Source organism: Thunnus maccoyii, chromosome 5 (genome assembly GCF_910596095.1).
Source record: "Thunnus maccoyii chromosome 5, fThuMac1.1, whole genome shotgun sequence".
In the NCBI taxonomy this organism is placed as follows: domain Eukaryota; kingdom Metazoa; phylum Chordata; class Actinopteri; order Scombriformes; family Scombridae; genus Thunnus; species Thunnus maccoyii.
Window position 1 is genome coordinate 4367842 of NC_056537.1, and position 17117 is coordinate 4384958.

At 38.4% G+C, this 17117-nt stretch overlaps 1 protein-coding gene across 3 annotated transcripts in view; it reads left to right on the top strand.

Moving 5' to 3' along the window:
• Positions 1-453: 453 nt before the first annotated feature.
• Positions 454-17117, top strand: part of prr5l (proline rich 5 like) — a 29824-nt gene continuing 13160 nt past the window's right edge. The window contains exons 1-4 of one of the 3 annotated variants that reach the window (XM_042411377.1): positions 454-817; positions 11452-11585; positions 14788-14868; positions 15368-15416. In XM_042411377.1, the coding sequence (XP_042267311.1) occupies positions 11467-11585; positions 14788-14868; positions 15368-15416 (249 nt within the window). In that variant the 5' untranslated portion in view covers positions 454-817; positions 11452-11466. The remainder of the gene's footprint in view (positions 818-11451; positions 11586-14787; positions 14869-15367; positions 15417-17117) is intronic. The other 2 variants (XM_042411378.1, XM_042411379.1) reach the window with 2 other exon arrangements.

Sequence of the window (17117 nt, forward strand, 5' to 3'; positions counted from 1 at the left end):
CTAGGTTGGGAACCACTGGACTAAACTAGCTAACTGTATATAAAGTAGTGTAAACTAGCTCCACCTCCAGCAGCTACAACAGTAACATGCTGCTCTAACACTGATGCTTCACTATTAATAATCTAATGATGTCATATATAATAATATATCAGTCAGAGGGACCAAACCACTACTTTTACTGCAATACTTTAACTACATCAAGCTCATAATACTTATGTACTTTTACTGCAATACTTTAACTACATCAAGCTCATAATAGTTAGTACTTTTACTTAATGCAGGACTTTTACTTGTAATGGAGTATTTTCACCTTGCTGTATTGGTACTTTTTACTTGAGTAAAGTATCTGACAGTAGCCTATTGAATAAATATTCCACTTCCGGTACATGAGGCTTCACTTTTACTTTGAAGGAGATAACCGGAAGCCTCAGCCGTTAACTAGCTTGTGTAGCTACAGTAGCTTGTTAGCCGCAGCCTCCAGCCTGTTGAATAGAGTCAGCGGCGGCAGTTGGTCGCAGTTCCAGTTAAAGAACAAGTGAAAACAGTGCCGAGCTTCTCAGTTTGAGTCATTTCAGTGAGGGAAGTGATCCGTCACACTTACACAAGAACTGTTAACTTTATACATTGTTTTGTATTTTTTTTCTTTTTTTTTCTCTTTACCGCCGAAACTGAAGCGATGTGTTAAGAATGAAAGCTGATGATGAGGAGCTGAAGGCGGTGCTGAGCTGCGTTTCCACACGTTTTTATCATCGTCTCCCTTGAGGACTGCGGACGCTTTTATTCATCGGCGGAGCGGCAGAAGTGAAGTTTCACAGAGGTGAGTTCAAACACCGCGACCACGAGGCTTAACTTACCTTACATCCTGTCAGCAAGTGGAAATGTTGAGACGCGCCGCATGAATTTCACACGGTCCTGCGCTGTTTACCTGCACAGTCCTCTTAAAACCTGCGGCTAAGTTATTTTAAAACTGAGAGTTCGTGTATTGAAATGTGCTTTGAAAGTCAGAAAACAACTCAAAAATACGGATAATAGGCCTATACAGAGCTATAAATATAACAAAACCTAACTATTTGAGTCCATGTGAAGACTTATAGGTAGTTTAACATCTTTAAATTAACTTACAGGTAATAAAATTACTATTATTAGGTTTACACAGAGTAGACCATTATGAGTCCCTGCAAACACACCTATAAAGAGATTAGTTGGACCTACTGGTAGCCCACATTAACATTTATGGCCATTAGAAGATCCCTTCTTAATGCCCTTATAATGTAAGTAATGGGGGACAAATTTTTTTAAAATGTTTTTCTGAAGCTAATATGAAGCTTCATCCCAATGAGTCAAATCAAGTAGATATCTTTCAACATTACAGTCTTTTTTAGTGCCAAAGTCCCTCTTTTTGTTACTATACTTCCACCACAGCTCAACAGGGAAACACAAAGAGGGAATTTGATGCTAAAAAAGAGTAAATGTGTCAGATATCCACTTGATATGACTAACTCAGACTGCTGAAGCCTCATATGAGCTTCACATCAACTTTTAAATGTCTGTGTGGACACACTGTGGATTTTGGCCTCCATCACTTCCATTGAAAGCACATTTGAAGGATCTTTTAATATCCAGTATGAACAGGAGGAATGATTACAGCGAGGAAAACCTCTTTCACTGCTCACATGGACACCTGACTGCTGTTTTAAGTCACACTTGAAAAAATTGTGAACCCATCCTTTAAGTTCTTGTAGACAAACCTACAGGTAGGTTAACAGGTAAATAGACATACAGGTAATGTACAGTCTTTACATAAACTTACAGGTAGTTTAGAGTCTGTAGAGACGCTGACAGGTAGGTTTAGGACTTGTTATTATACCTGCAGGTAATTTTGTTTTTGTAGATTAACCATGTTGGTTAAAGTCTTGGAGACTCCAGGCAGAGCAGAGTAAATAGACCTACATGTAGTTTAATTGTTGTCGATTGATCTACATGTTGTTTAGAGGCTTTAAATAAATAGACTGACAGGTAGTATAAAACTTTAAGATGGACCGACAGGTAGTTTAAATCTTGCAGACAGACCTATGAGTAGATTTAGAGTTTAAATATAGACTTACAGGTAGTTTAGTTTGTACAGAAACCACCTAAACAACCTGTAGTTTAGTTCCTGTAGATGGACCTTGATGTGGTTTAGAGTCTTGCACAGTAGATCTACAGCTAATTTTGAGCAGATTTGCAGATACAGGTAATTTAAAGATTGTTCTGATCTTGTAAACAGATGTGCAGGTAGTTTAATGATGGCAGATAAACCTTCAGTTAGGTTTAGATCCTGTAGATAGATCGACAAGTTCAGTTTTTGCAAGTAAACCTACAGTACTGGTCGTACAGGAGTCTTGTTGTGAGACCTAGTTTGTGTAAATATTGAGCTAATTATTTTCATTATTTATTAATCTTTTTATTGTTTCTCTGATTAATAGTTTTGCTCTATAAAACATCAAAAAAACTGTAAGAAAAATTGTCCAAGGTGACATCAAATGTCTTCCTCTTTGTCTGAAACAGTTTAAAACCCACAGATGTTTAATTTAATATAATGTAAAACAAGTCAGATACATTCTGTGTGTGTCGGCATGTGAGTATGTGTTCACTGAAACTGTCAATTTGTGCCTGTGAGTCAGAGAGATGAACGATAAGGTTTGTTTTTATAAGTTTGTTTTGTGACTCAAATTCATAGAAATGATCCCAGTTAAGGATATACTTTCTCTCTCTCTCTCTCTCTTTCTCTGACTCTCTCGGTCTTTAATTGCATTAGTCTCTCTGAGTACTTTCTCATGACAGGGGGCTTCTGTTATAGGATTAGCCCACATGCTAACACACACACAGACTGAAGCACGAGAAACAGTAGCACAACACTCAGTCCGACCCGTTGTTCTGTTTTACATCACTGTAGATCAGTGTTTTCTATGGATATGTGTGTTTTGATTTCTGCTCTCGATGGTAGAAAGCAGCAGTTTTAAAGTTGTGACTGTGTGAATAAAGTCCGGCTGTGGTTCATCTCTGTGAGATGTTACAGACTACAGCTGGAGGGAAAAACAGTCAGTTTCAGTTGGTTTCAGTTGACCTGACAGGATTCTGATTGTCATGTAAATAATATTTTCATTTCATCTTCTACAAAACCAGTCGGACTGAAGTCTGCTGCTGGGAAATGAACCTGTTTTTATATTTATTCTGTAACACTGCAGGTTATTTACTGTTGAAGGCTGCAGTCTGGCTGATAAAGGAAAAAAGTGTCACGCTTTGTTTTAATTGTTAGATCTAATATTTGTCCTCTAATGAAGCTGCAAGTTAAACACTTTTTGTTTAATTTGTCAGCTGTTTGTTGAATAGAGACAGACGGGATTGAAGTGATCACATTGTGTTTAGAGCTGCAACTAATCATTGTTTTCATTATGGATTAGTCTGTTGATTGTTTTCTTAACTAATCGATTAGTTGTTTGGTCCACAAAATGTCACAGAAAGGTGAAAAATATTGATCACTGTTGTCCAAAAGTCAAATATATTCAGTTTACTGTCGTAGAAAACTAAAGAAACCAGAAAATATTCACATGTGTGAGAAGCTGGAATCTTCTTCAAAATGACTCAAAACAATTAATCAGTTATCGACATAGTTGCCGATTAATTTAATAGTTGGCAACTAATCGATTAATTGATTAATTGTTGCAGCTCTAATTGTGTTATTTAAGTTAAATAAAAGTAACTTACTTCATTTACTTTGACTTTGCAGCAACATAAAACACATCAGTGGTTAAAAATACTTTTATTATGGAAGAACGTCCACCGTATGTCATGTTATTAAAGTCTCTCTTCACTCACAAATATGTTTTTCTTGTTCCTTCAGTTGAATGTTGTTCTTTTCTCTGTGCTGCGGAGTCGGTATCATAATGCTACAGAGACATTAGGGTCAGCGGTAAATTACAAAAGAGCTGCACAGATCAGAAAGCGGGTTGCACCACCAGAGATGAGTTACAACATAACTCTGAGTAACAACTAAATATTTACACACATGTCTCTACAGTAAATCATAAAACTTCACAGAACTCACTGATGGTAACAGCAGTTTCTCTGCATCTTTTTTTCATTAATTGCTGCCGTTTTACAACACAGTAATTTATTGATATGATATTTCATTATCGATCGTGCTACGACGCCTTTCTGTGCCTTTCACATCGCTGGTGTGACTCAGCGTATTTCGCCATAACTTTGACATAATGTCAAAACTGTTATTTCGTCACATTCGGTTGATGATTTTAGTTAATTTTGGAATGTTTTAAACCAAAATTCAGGCCACTTTTTACACATCGATCCTTTAATCGGGACATGTTCTGCATTTCTCCAGCTCTATATTTATATTCTGTGGCTCTACTGGAATATCTTTACATGATTTACAGTTTAAAATACTCCTTATTTATCTTCTACTGGTCCTTTATGCAGCCCCTCAGTTCAGCCTCTGTCTGAAACAGGCTGTTTTAGCTCCTCCCCTCCTGTTCTGATTGGTCAGCTTCAGGAAGCTACATAAACAAACAATAGTAGCAGGATTTCACTTATTTTTTTCTGTTCTTTACTCCGAATGGAAACTTCTCAAATACATCCGTTCGTGTTCGAGCCTGAATCGGATCTGAAATATGAGAGTGAACAACGTGAACAACATCAGCAACGAAGGTTACAGAACGGACGGCTGTTTGAGGAGGAAGTAGACGGTACGTTGCAAACAGCGTTTGCGTTCAGAGCAGGCGAAACGTCGAGCTTTTAACTTGAAGGGAGCATTTTTTACAAACGTTCATGTTACAGTATATAAATAACAGAAAATCACAGAAAGCAGAATACGTCTTCTTTAACAATTAACAGACGATTGATTGTTAATGTGGCCGATTAAGGAAATTAACGGCATTCTGGGAATTGTAGGAAATGACTTGGTGAGGTAGAGGAGGCAGGTTGAACAGACTGATGGGATGTAACAGCGGAGGAGGATCTGACGGAGGGTGAGGAGAGGTGAGGGGGGGGGGGGGGCGGTTGACCTTTTTGTGATGACTGGTTTTGGTGTGTAACCAGATGGGTCGCCATGGTGACAGTTACACACACGGTGATGCCTGATGCCTTTTTTTTTTTTTTTGCAGAGCAGAAGGTGAGACAGTTGTTTTTTTTTTTCTTCCCGAGTGAATCATCTTCTCAAACGTAGATGCTCTTTAGATCGGAGAGGGACAGATACTGAGACGCTCTGCAGAGTTTTACACCGAGAGGCTTTTTAATTCATCTGTGTGTGTGTATATGTGTGTGTGTGTGTGTGTGTGTGTGTGTGTGTGTGTGTGTGTGTTAACTCCACCAAATGCTGTGAATGCTACATGTGGTGAACTGTGCACACATGGTCTCATTCCCACACACAACCTGTAGTTCCTGGCACAGTCTGCACACACACACACTCACAGTCTTTGAAGCCTTTCAGATTGTCACCCTCCCACTCTCATCTGGCTGACGAGCTGCTAGACTCTGCACCTTTTTTCACTTTCAGACTGTTCAGGTTTTTTGTTTTGTTTCAGTTCACCTGATTTTTTTTATGTACATTTTAAATTTGCGCTTAAATATTGCCAAAAAAAAAAAAAAAGTGTTTCCTTTTTGATTGAGGTGTAAAAGTTGAACAGACCCGGTTAATAAATGATGATAAAGCTGCATGAATCATGTGACTTAAATGTCACTCAAGCTTCTGCTGAAGAGATGAAAACGTCAGATCTGTGCGGAGCGATGATGAGGAGACGCTAACCTTCCTCAAATCAATAGATGAAACAAACACAAATGTCATATTTCATGTGGTTTCCCATCGTTTGAGCTTTGATTGCTGCTCTTTTAATGACGTCATCTCGTCGTGTCTTCTTCTTCTGCGACGCTTTTAATGGCACCGACTTGGAGAATTAGCGCCACCTGCTGTTTATCTCCATGAACCGACTCCTGATATTCAAAGTAGTGGATGGAAACAAGCATTCACAACAATATCTTATAGGATCTGATACAAGATGTAGATGTAAATACACCTAATGTGATAATTTTGCCAGCAAATTTGCACATTTGTTGGAAAAAACTTATGTCTCTGAACTCCAGGAGGCCTGAAAATCTCAACAAATTGTCATCAGGTTATAACTTGATCTTGAGAAGAGTCAAAGTTTGTGTTTTTATGTTGCATTTTCCTTAATTACTGTGTTATATCACATGACGAGACAGCTCATCCGGGGCCACGTAAACTGCAAAAAATCCCTTCAAGTTATTTCTGACTATAATTGAGTCCTAAAATCAATTCTTAGTTAAAAACAAGTGAGGAAAAAAAACCTCCCAGTGTAAATATGTGTAAAAATATTTCAACCTTGTTTCTAGAATCGTTCCATGTTGTTTCATTATAATCAAGAGAAATTGAAGTTGATTGTAGAAAATGGTTTAAACATGTTTATTTACTGGAAACGGGTTGAAATCTTCTCATTGCAAAAACAGATTCTTTTCACTTGTTATAAGAAAACAAAAACTGGATTTCAGAATAAAATGAGCTGTGGTTGAGTGGTTAGTGGTTTAAACTGATTACAAACAACAACAAAAAAATGAAAGAAATGATGAAAAATATCAAAATTTAAACACAAATTTCACTTTTCCCTGTGACCATGATGGATCATTTTACCTTCAAGTTACCAAGAAAAACCACAAGTAACCAGACTGCACAGAACTTTCTCAGTTTAATACTTTAACTAATCTTCTTTTCTGGTTTCTATCCCTGTTGGTAGTAGAAACGAGGAAGAGTCCAAGTTTTTTTTTTGTCTCCGTTGTTCCTCTCCGCCGCAGGTTGCCAAGCGAGAGAGAAATCAGTATTTATTGACCTCCTCTGGTTTTGGCAGGACGCAGACAAATAAACAATAGCGTGTTTGTGTTGATGCTCAGCACGAGGCCTCCCATTGGCTGTGATGTGAGGAGTCGGCACAGCGAGGGGCCTGTGGGACACACACTGGGCTGTGGAGATCCCATCAGCCACCTGGGTGTCCTGGACGGAGACCCTGCCGGGGGGACGGGAGCGGCTCTACTGATGGAGCAGAAAACAACGCTTTAGGCTTCGACTCAAGAGTCTGGACTTTTCATTTAAATGATCTGTAAAAACGTTTAGCTCCTCTGATATCGGCATCTGTCTTATTACAGATATAATTTTTTAAAAAGATGACTGCTGGAGTGTTTCTGCTGTTATGTTCTTCCAGCTAAAGCCAAATCTCCAGGTTTGCGGTCAGTCCGTCCAACACTTTGGTGCAGGATATTTCAACATCTACTGACCAGACTTCTCCACAGAGGATGAAAGCGTTTCATCTCAGACACAGTCGAGTTTTCATCCAAATGTAGCACAAACCAATTTTCCAGAAAACGATCAAAAGAAAAAGTTGTTTCCATCCACTGCTGTTGTTTGAACATTAGGAGATGAACAGCTGGTGGCGCTAACTCTCCAAGTCGGTGCCATTAAACCTTCGCAGAAGAAGAAGACACAAGGAGATGACGTCATTAAAAGAGCGGCAGATGAAGGTCAAATGATGGAAATATGATAATTCTGTTTGTTTCATGTATTAATTTAAGAAACGTTACCGTCTCCTCATCGCTCCACACAGATCTGATGTTTTCAGCTCGTCAGTGGAAGCTTGAGTGACGTTTTAAGTCACTTGATTCATGTACGTCATCATTTATTCACTGAGTCTGTTTTCATTTTCTTTTTTTACACACAAACCAACTTTTACACCTCAGACAACACCAGACACTTTTTACAGACACTTCAAGGTTTTTTTTTTAATGCACAAATTGAAAATGCAATTAAAAACAGGTCAACGGAAAGATCTCTCTCTCTGCAGCATTTCTAACGGCAAAATTTCAGACCGAAATCTATTAATTTCAATGAAATTGCTGCGATAAACAATAAAATACTCGCTGAGATCTTGTTGCGAATTTGTGCCACTTATGAAGTTTATAGACAAAGTTCGGGAACAGAGACCACGCCGAGTACGCGTCCCACATCCGCACAACAACCCTAACCCCTCTCTTTCCATCAACCATTCTCTCTCCTCCGTTTTAACACAGGAACACGGGGGCTCTATCCAGGCGATGGACTGGAGAGACAGTCTCAACCTTCTCCTCCCTGTTCCCTCCTACCTTCCCGCCGTCGGCAGTCCAGTCGACATACCGTACATCCATCGTCCACCCTCAACCCTCCGTTCTATGTTCCTCGACTCTCACACCTCACCCCTTCCATTCCTCTGTCTCTAATCCCTTCATCAGGTTCTCCAACCCATCCATCAACATATCAGCTCTCTTTCATTATCTCAGTTAAACTATTGAAATCTAACGTTCTTGGCGTGGTCTCAGTTGGTGAAATCAAAACCAAAACTGCCTCTAGACGTGTGAACAATAAATGGAGAGAAGTCAAGAGTTCAAAATAGAAGAAGCTACTGTGCCTTTCTATCTGTGTCACACTATACAGTTTTATATAACATCGCTCTGCCCGAATACAAACTGAGACAAAGATGTGTCTGTTCAGAAAATGTTCCCACTCGATGCAAAAAGCTCCTGAGCCGAGACGAGAAGCAAAAAGGAGAGGAGTCTTTGTCTTGTTTGACAGATGTGGAGATCTTTTCTCTCTCTGCTCAGTGCAGAAACTTTCACCTGCTGCTTGGATTCAACAGGGAGGCATCTTCCCTTCCTGCAGCTGTACAACTATTTGTTTCTGTGAATGCTTGAGGCTTCTTTTGATCTACGAGTTTGTGGCTGAACCTCGAGCGAAGATGTGAACTTGTTGCATTAACCTGTGGGAGGAGGTGGGGGGAGTCCACATAAAATCCTCTTTAAAACACAGCCTGGTGTTTCGTCGTCTCTGACGGATCAAATGTCAGTGAAAATGTCAAGAGAAAGTGTGATATGTAGAGAGAAAACCATATATTTCCTGTAACTTCAACATGCAATTTAAGTAATTTGCTTTCCTGCCATTGAAACCACAACAAATCTCTCCATCACTCTGTAATTTTCAGCGACTCCGGCTTCTCACCAGCTTTTACTGAATGAAACTGTGAATCTAACTCAAGTTCAAGAGGTCTTAGTCGCTGTTGTTCACATGCACATACAGTCAAGAAAACGTGACTGAAAGTTTCACACGCTGACAAAATTACACCTGTGGTCATGTCTGTTTGAAGAGGGGGGGAAAAAAACTGACTCCAGTTCAAAGAAATGCAGTTGCAGGCAAAAGAAACTCATAGAAATAATAGCAGAGTGTGAAATATATCAGAATAGAAGAAGAACTGAGAACAGGGCTGGGCTGGTGTGTCCCAGCGAGTCAGAATGAGACCTCCGCACTGTAAACAGCTCGGGTCAGCGGCGTTCGACAGGAAGCCGTGGTTTTGAGGAAGCTATGTTTCTGTGTTTCTAAATGAATCAGATGCTGCTCCGCCTGCTGTCAACAGGAAGTAAAACCTGCACAAAAATGCTGTCAGGAGTTTACTCAGCTGAGCATCAGCATATTCAGAAATGCTTCATCCAGTTCTTTTTAGCCATGCTAGCTGCTGGACTCTATGGATGACAACGTCGATCCACCACCGTTGGTCCAGACTGAAATATCTCAACAAATATTAAATGGATTGACGTGAAATTTTGTGAAGACGTTCATGTTCCCCAAAGGATGAATCCGACTGACTTTTTCTTTTGCGCCACCTTGAAGTTCATATTAGTCCAATATTTTATTTTATAAACAAATATCTGCAGAGCTGACACTCTCATCAGCCTCATCTGTACTTTGTGTTCAGTGCTTAGCAAATGTCAGTATGCTAACACAAGATGGTGAACATCCTTGCTTGTGTTTATGTAGCTCATTTAGTGCAAAAAATGCATTTAAAAGTTGATGTGAAGCTTATATGAGGCTTCATCAGTCTGAGTTAGTCATATCAAGTGGATATCTGACACATTTACAGTCTCTTTAGCATCAAATTCCCTCTTTGTGTTTGTGGAAGAATAGTAATAAAAAGAGGGACTTTGGCACTAAAAAGACTGACAGTGAAAGATATCTGTACCCTTTGTCCCCCATCGCTTCCATTGTCAGTGCATTATGAAGGGATCTTCTAATCAGTATGAACAGGAGGAATGATTACAGCAAGAAAAACATGTTTTAATATTCATTTGGGCTCCTGAGTGACACAGCACACCTGGGGCCACATAAACGAAAAAAATCTCCATCTTATCAAGTCATTTCTATCTATAATTGATATATATATATATATATATATATATATATCTAACAAGTGAAAGAATCTGCCAGAGTGTGAATGAACTGAAAGCATGTCGCTGCATCATAATCAAGAAAAATAAAAGCTGATTTTAGAAAGTAGTTGAAATATCCACTGAAGACTTAAAATGAATGATAAGAACATTTTGTGACGACATATTAAAAGCATTTAATAAAAACAAACTGTTGCATGTAGCTCATAGTACAGGCTCACCGAGCCGCTAGCATGACTGTTAGCCTGTTAGCCGTGTTCGATTTTAATGATCAAAGAGATTTTTTTTGCTGTCGTCAATACATCTGGTCCGTGAGAAAATACCTTCACACTTCTGTTTTCCTGATAATCTGCGGTCACAGAACACGTAAACATAAACCTGCTACGCTGTTATCACGCTTACATCATTATAACTTACCAGTAATCAGAAAAAAACAAACCACAAGTGTTTGAGGTGGAAACCACACGCTTAACACTTATACAATAAGTGTACAATCCAAGATCTTTTTATTGACACTGAGAAGAGGAACATGTTCTACTCAAAGCCGCAAAAGACTTAAATAAACGCTTAAGTACACAAACACAGCTTGTGTTGTAATAAGTGAAAGTGTGAACAACAGGCTCGACACATCAATCAATCATGATTATGGTGCTAATGTCATGTAAAACAAATCATAAGCACATCAGGAACAAAATATTTTATTTAAAAAAATGTTGGTTAATCATCTCCAGGGTGTTTTTGATTATCTGAGTTGGTCCATCCTGCTCACCTGTATGTCATTGCTAATTAATAAAGACTGTGTTTGTGTATTTAAGCTTTTGGGTTTAGTTTTTTTTACAGGACAAGTGTTTTTTTTTCTGATATACTTTAAAGGATGTAACAAATAAATATAGTAAACATGCAGGCAGAAAATTAAGAAATTAAATTAAGAAAAATTACTTAATAATGTGGGAATTCTTTTAAAAAATTTTTAAAAATGTGTTTTTCGATAGAATGTTTAGCCATTAAAACAGTGTTTATACCATATTTTTCCCTCAACATATCAATAATTAACTGATACACATGAGAAAAGCAGGTGTAGGTTTCTGATCAGGAGTATCAATATGCTGATGATGTACTTCTATTTGTTTCCTCTTTCCTCAGCAGCCAGAGTGCACGATGGGATCTTTCCGGCGTCCCAGGCCTCGGTTTATGAGTTCTCCGGTTCTGTCGGACCTCGCCAGATTCCACGCCAGCTCACCCTCTCTACAGATCTCCAACACCAGCGTGTGGAACAGGTCAGCTGCATACCGGCGGAAAACCCTTCTCTACGTTATCCAGAATACTTTCTGACAACCTCTAACCGTCCTCACCTGTTACTCAGCAAATATTTGAACACGCAAACGTTTGTTAGTCAAGACTCGAGTAAAGTTCACACAGACACCAAATAAATCAGGCTGAAATACAGGAAAATGTGCACAAAACGTAGATGAAGATGACCCCAATTTTTCCATTTAATGTAAAGAATCCAGTGTCTACATACAGGTCAAACAATGTTAACAGATTTAAAGTTTTTAAATTGCCACCATGACAAATATAAATCTACATCCATACCTGGATGCATCAAAAACGTCCATAATTGTACCAAAAAGCCATTACAGAACCTAACAACACAGAGTGATGTGTTGCCTCTGAGATATATAAAGTAACTTCAGGCAAACAGACATAGTTTCGTCTACTCCTAACGGGATGTCGTAAAATCTGTTTGCTTGCTTTCATACTTGTTTGGAAAGTTGAGGTTTGAGTGGAGGATAGATTTACGTAATGGTTCCTGTTTTAACATGTTTACATGGTAGCAGGTTAAAGGACGGGTTCACAATTCTTCAAGTGTCTTAAACAAACAGTCAGGAGCCCAAATGAACATGAAACATGTTTTTCTTGCTGTAATCATTCCTCCTGTTCATACTGACCATTAGAAGATCCCTTCATAATGCACTTACAATGTAAGCAATGGAGGACAAAACCCACAGTCCTCCTTCTGTGAAAAAATGTGTTTAAAAGTTTATCTGATGCCAATACGAAGCTTCAGCGTCCAAATGATGCAAATCAAGTAGATATCTTTCAACGTTACAGAAGCGAGAGAAGCTGAGATGTTAGAGAAAAACGTCTAACAGGATATCTGACGTCTGTATCGACTCTCAGTATGAATTTCAGATATTATCAGTTAGCCAGTTAGCTTCTTTTAATTTCTGATCCCATAATGCCAAAACACAAAGCACAGATATTATCTCTGTATATGTATTTCTCTGTGTGTGTGTGTGTGTGTGTTATGAGTCCAAACATCAGCTAAAAAAAAAAAAATGGAAGAAATGCTAACTCATGTTTTTCAGACTGCACAGAGAACCGGTTGTGTTGAAGGTCAGGAGTCATACGCTGACTTGCTTCACATTAGTTTCTGATCAGTTTAGACTGGTTTTAATGGTGACTTTGATCTATGTTGGTTTCCTCTGCTAAAATAAAGGCTACCTCTATATGTTGAGCAGAGATTCATCTGTGTTTTTACCTGTATTTGTAATAATTTAAAGGGCTGCCTGTTAGTTACAGCCCCAGAAAGAAAGAAGAAAGCCTGTCTGTGTTTAATGATTTAGAGCTGCAACGATTAGTTGACAGAGAATTAATTGGCAGCTCTTGTGATAATAGATTCATTGTTTTTAATCTTTTTTTTTTAAGCAACATTTGTTGGTTGCACTCAAATGTGATGATATCATATTTGTCTTTGTCACACATGATAACAAACTGAATATATTAAAGTGTTGGACTGTGTGTCAGACAAAACAAGACGTTTGCAGGACGTTTGGGGACTTTTAACAGGCATTTATCACTATGTTCTGACATCTTATAGGCAACATTATAACCTGTAACCACTGGCAGGTCTGTGTATTGCATCTTGTGCATCCTCAAACAAACAAAAACCTGCTCCATAGCGCTACTAAAGGACAAAAAATTATAGACAAAAATTCCACACTTTAAAGTTAATTTTTGCACACCAGACGAGCATCTGCGCTGCTCAGAAGCCCTTCGGGTGTGTCCCGAGAGCAAAGATGAAGCACTTATTTGCTCCGTTAAGCTACAGATATTAAATAAAGGTTTTAATCATCCGTACCCTCGTACGTGTTTCAGCTCATTCTCTCTCTCTTTACGGCGCGTTGAGGTTATTCCGGCTCTGGCAGTTGAAGCTCACGGCTCCTCTGAGACGGTGGTCTGTTTCCTGCTCTCCACAGCGCCGGGCAGGATGTTTAGTAGGAAGTGGAGGTGGCAGCGGGGCCACTTCCTGTCAACCAGCTCAGCCACATATGAGGAGCATCTCACACACACACACACACACACACACAGACCAGACACTCCTCCAAAATAACCGTCAGGAACCAGGAAAAAAAAACAGTTTATTTTATTGTCGAAGCTGAAGTTTTGTTTTCCCATGGGCATGAAACTCAAACTTTGAAATTATTTTCATTGGATCATAAAAAAGGGGGTCCTGTATTTATGTAAAATTCTTTTCATGTATGTTATTTAGAGTGCCAGCTTCTTATTTTTTAGATTTTTTGTAGAGTACTTGCGTCCATCTTTTAAACACAGTAATCGTTTGATTAGTCTTCATGTGCTTCAGGATAAAAAAAAAGTAATTTCTTTACTTATAAGAACAATGCACATTAATCACTATTTCTGTAAATGTGCCAGTGTCAGCCAGCCATGTGACTTTACACACCGACCAATCACAGTGGAGGAAGTGAGAGTTTAAAGTTGAGGAAACAACATCGGCAGAAAGACTAATAAGATAAATGATAAGATCTTATTACGCTCTCACGTATAGAACAGTGGAGCGTTCAAGTTCATTCTTGGGCTTGTAAACAGTAGTTTGATAAAAAAAATTCTTTCTTTCTTTTCAGAGCTTTCAACCACAGCTCGGTGTAAGGAGTTGGCTCAAACTGAGCAAAACTAGCCGAGCAGATGATGAAAATGTAACCTAATGATATTTAGTATATAGAGTTATTATAATATAACACAGTTTTATCTAATAATGGAGAATTAGGGGAGGAGAGGCGCTTGTTTTGTGTGTGTGTGTGTGTGTGTGTGTGTGCACATTACCACTCAATGATAATTTAATAATCACAGCATTTAGTGCAGACTTGATGTTCACTGGTTGATGGTTCACACAACTCAAGCAAGTTTCACGATTCTGCTAAATGATTCACATGGTACCAAAGTAAATGAAAAACAATCGCTGCCTTTAACTGAAGGAAAAATGCATCAGAAAAATCTCTGAAACTGAAGCTTTTCAAAAGTCTCAGCAAAAAAACATAATATGCAGAGCTTAAACCTGCAAACTCACACACAAACTAACTATTAGATCATATTTCTCCCTGCAGGCACGTAGCCTGTATGATTTCAGATGACAGGTTGACCTCTGACCTCACCTGTATTCCTTTGCTTGTCCCTCAGCGTCCAATCAGCTGTGATCAAGGTGTTCCAGGGCGGAGCGCTGCAGACTAACGAGCTGTTCACACTTAACGAGAGCATCAGGTGACGAAAACTTCTCTTTTTCTCTTCATTTAGATACAATACAATATGTTTCAGCCTCAAAAACCTACATGTACTAATGACAACAGATGAAATGTTATGAATTATATGAACTGTGTAAACACCTGCCAGCTGCTAGTGTTGTTGATATTTCTAGAAATACAGTTGATTTCTAAACTTATTCCTGTTGTTAGATGCATCCTGAGGCGGATACGAGGAGGCAGGTTTACTGAGTTACCTTGATGATCCTTCTATGTTCCAGATTTTAAGGAGTTCAAATTTAACTCAGAAAGATTTACCAGATAATTCAGTATGTGTGTGTGTGTGTGTGTGTGTGTGTGTGTGTGTGTGTGTGTGTGTGTGTGTGTGTGTGTGTGTGTGTGTGTGTGTGTGTGTGTGTGTGTATGTGTGTGTGTGTGTGTGTGCTGGAAGTGATGAGTTCAGAAAGGAAGTCTGACAGCCGCCATGTTTCCTCTCTTCCTCCTCCTTTGTGTCCTTGCAGGTGGCTCCTTAAAACTGAGATGGGCTCCTTCATCACTGAGTACTTCCAGGTATTTTCACTCTTTATTTCCTCTTTTCATTGAATAAAACCTGACGGTGGAACCGAGGTCACGTCAACAGCAGCGGCTTCATAAACAAAAACCGGGATCTGGAAGTTTATTTTCAATGATGAGAGGAAACATTAGCTGTAACAAACACAGTCAAGGAAGAAGACTTTCTCACTGGAGTCTGATGATACTGGATGGTTTAGGAATATAGGAAAATATCTGTATTCAAGAGTAAAAAAATAATCTTATATTGGACAATATCTGTTTTAACACAATCAAACATTTTAGTCAAGGATCTCTCCGATGAGGTCAATATTTTGCCAGATATTTTACAGTGGAGCAATAAACTTTAGTGTGAAAGCAGACAGTGAGTAGAAGATAATGATGATAATAATAACTTTGTTTGCATAGCACCTTTGCAGCTCAAAAAGCTTTACATTAAACTATAAAAAACACAAAACAAATTCAAGCAAACAAATTAGATGGTGGCAAATACAGTAAAACATGATATAACAGGAATAAAACTTCAAATAAAATGAAAAGAAATCAGTAAACTTTCAGTAATCGCAACAAATTCTGAACATAAAAATATAAAAATGTGAATTTAAACAAGAGTCTACAACCATGCTAGCACCTCTGTGAGGAGACTCAGTGGTGCTTTCAACAGGCTAACCATGCTAACAAACCGAGGCTCAGCAGGTTTAATGTTTACTTTGTTCATTATCTTAGTTTAACATGTTAACATGCTAATATTTGCTAACTGGCAGGAAACACAGTGTACAGCTGGGGCTGCTGGGAATGTCATGAATGTAGTTTTCAGGTATTTGCTCATAAACCAAAGAATTGGACTAATTTAATTTTTATCTGATGATGGCGCTTGATGAAAAGTCAGAGGATCAAATTATTACAATTCATCCTGAGAGGAACATGAACGTTTGAATCACATTTCACAGCAATCTGTCAAACAGTTGATGAAATATTTCAGTCTGGATCAATGCGGTTGACCAACAGACCATGTTGCTAGCATGACTAATAAACAATACACATGTATAACAATTATATATTTAAACATTATATAAAAATGCTGTATAAAAAATATAAAAAAGCCACAAAGTAGTGTACAAGATACACATCCTAATATTATATGAAGTGCTTTTCTATTAAATGTGTAGGCTCCTTTTTTCTTGATACATTTTATACATAAAATATTTGTACATATTTGTTTTTCTTATATGATTTTTTATATAAAATATTACACAAAAAAGGCAGAAAAAAGCAGCATATGCAATGTTAAAATACTGCAATTTCTTTTTGCATATTTGCCAACTTAAACATTGATACAGAACCAATATCGACCTGCTGATAAATTGATCCGGCTCTCTGTGATCACCAATCAAATACACTTTTTTTCTTTAAATGCATAATGTATTCATGCTCCAGCTGTCAATCAACCTGTTGAAACAGCAGCCTGGTCATGTGACTGCAGACTAGACGTTGTTCCATCGTTCGAAAACAGGACACTGATGTTCTGTCTTCTTGCATCTCGTGATCTGACTGCTGCATTATCTGTGAGAGCTGATTTCACACCCGGCCATGTTTAATTTCACACTGATAACCGGTTACCGCATGCAAACACTGTGGGGAAATATACAGCAGGTCTTTGATATAAGCAGCAGGTGTTGGTCTAATATTAAACTTTTGACA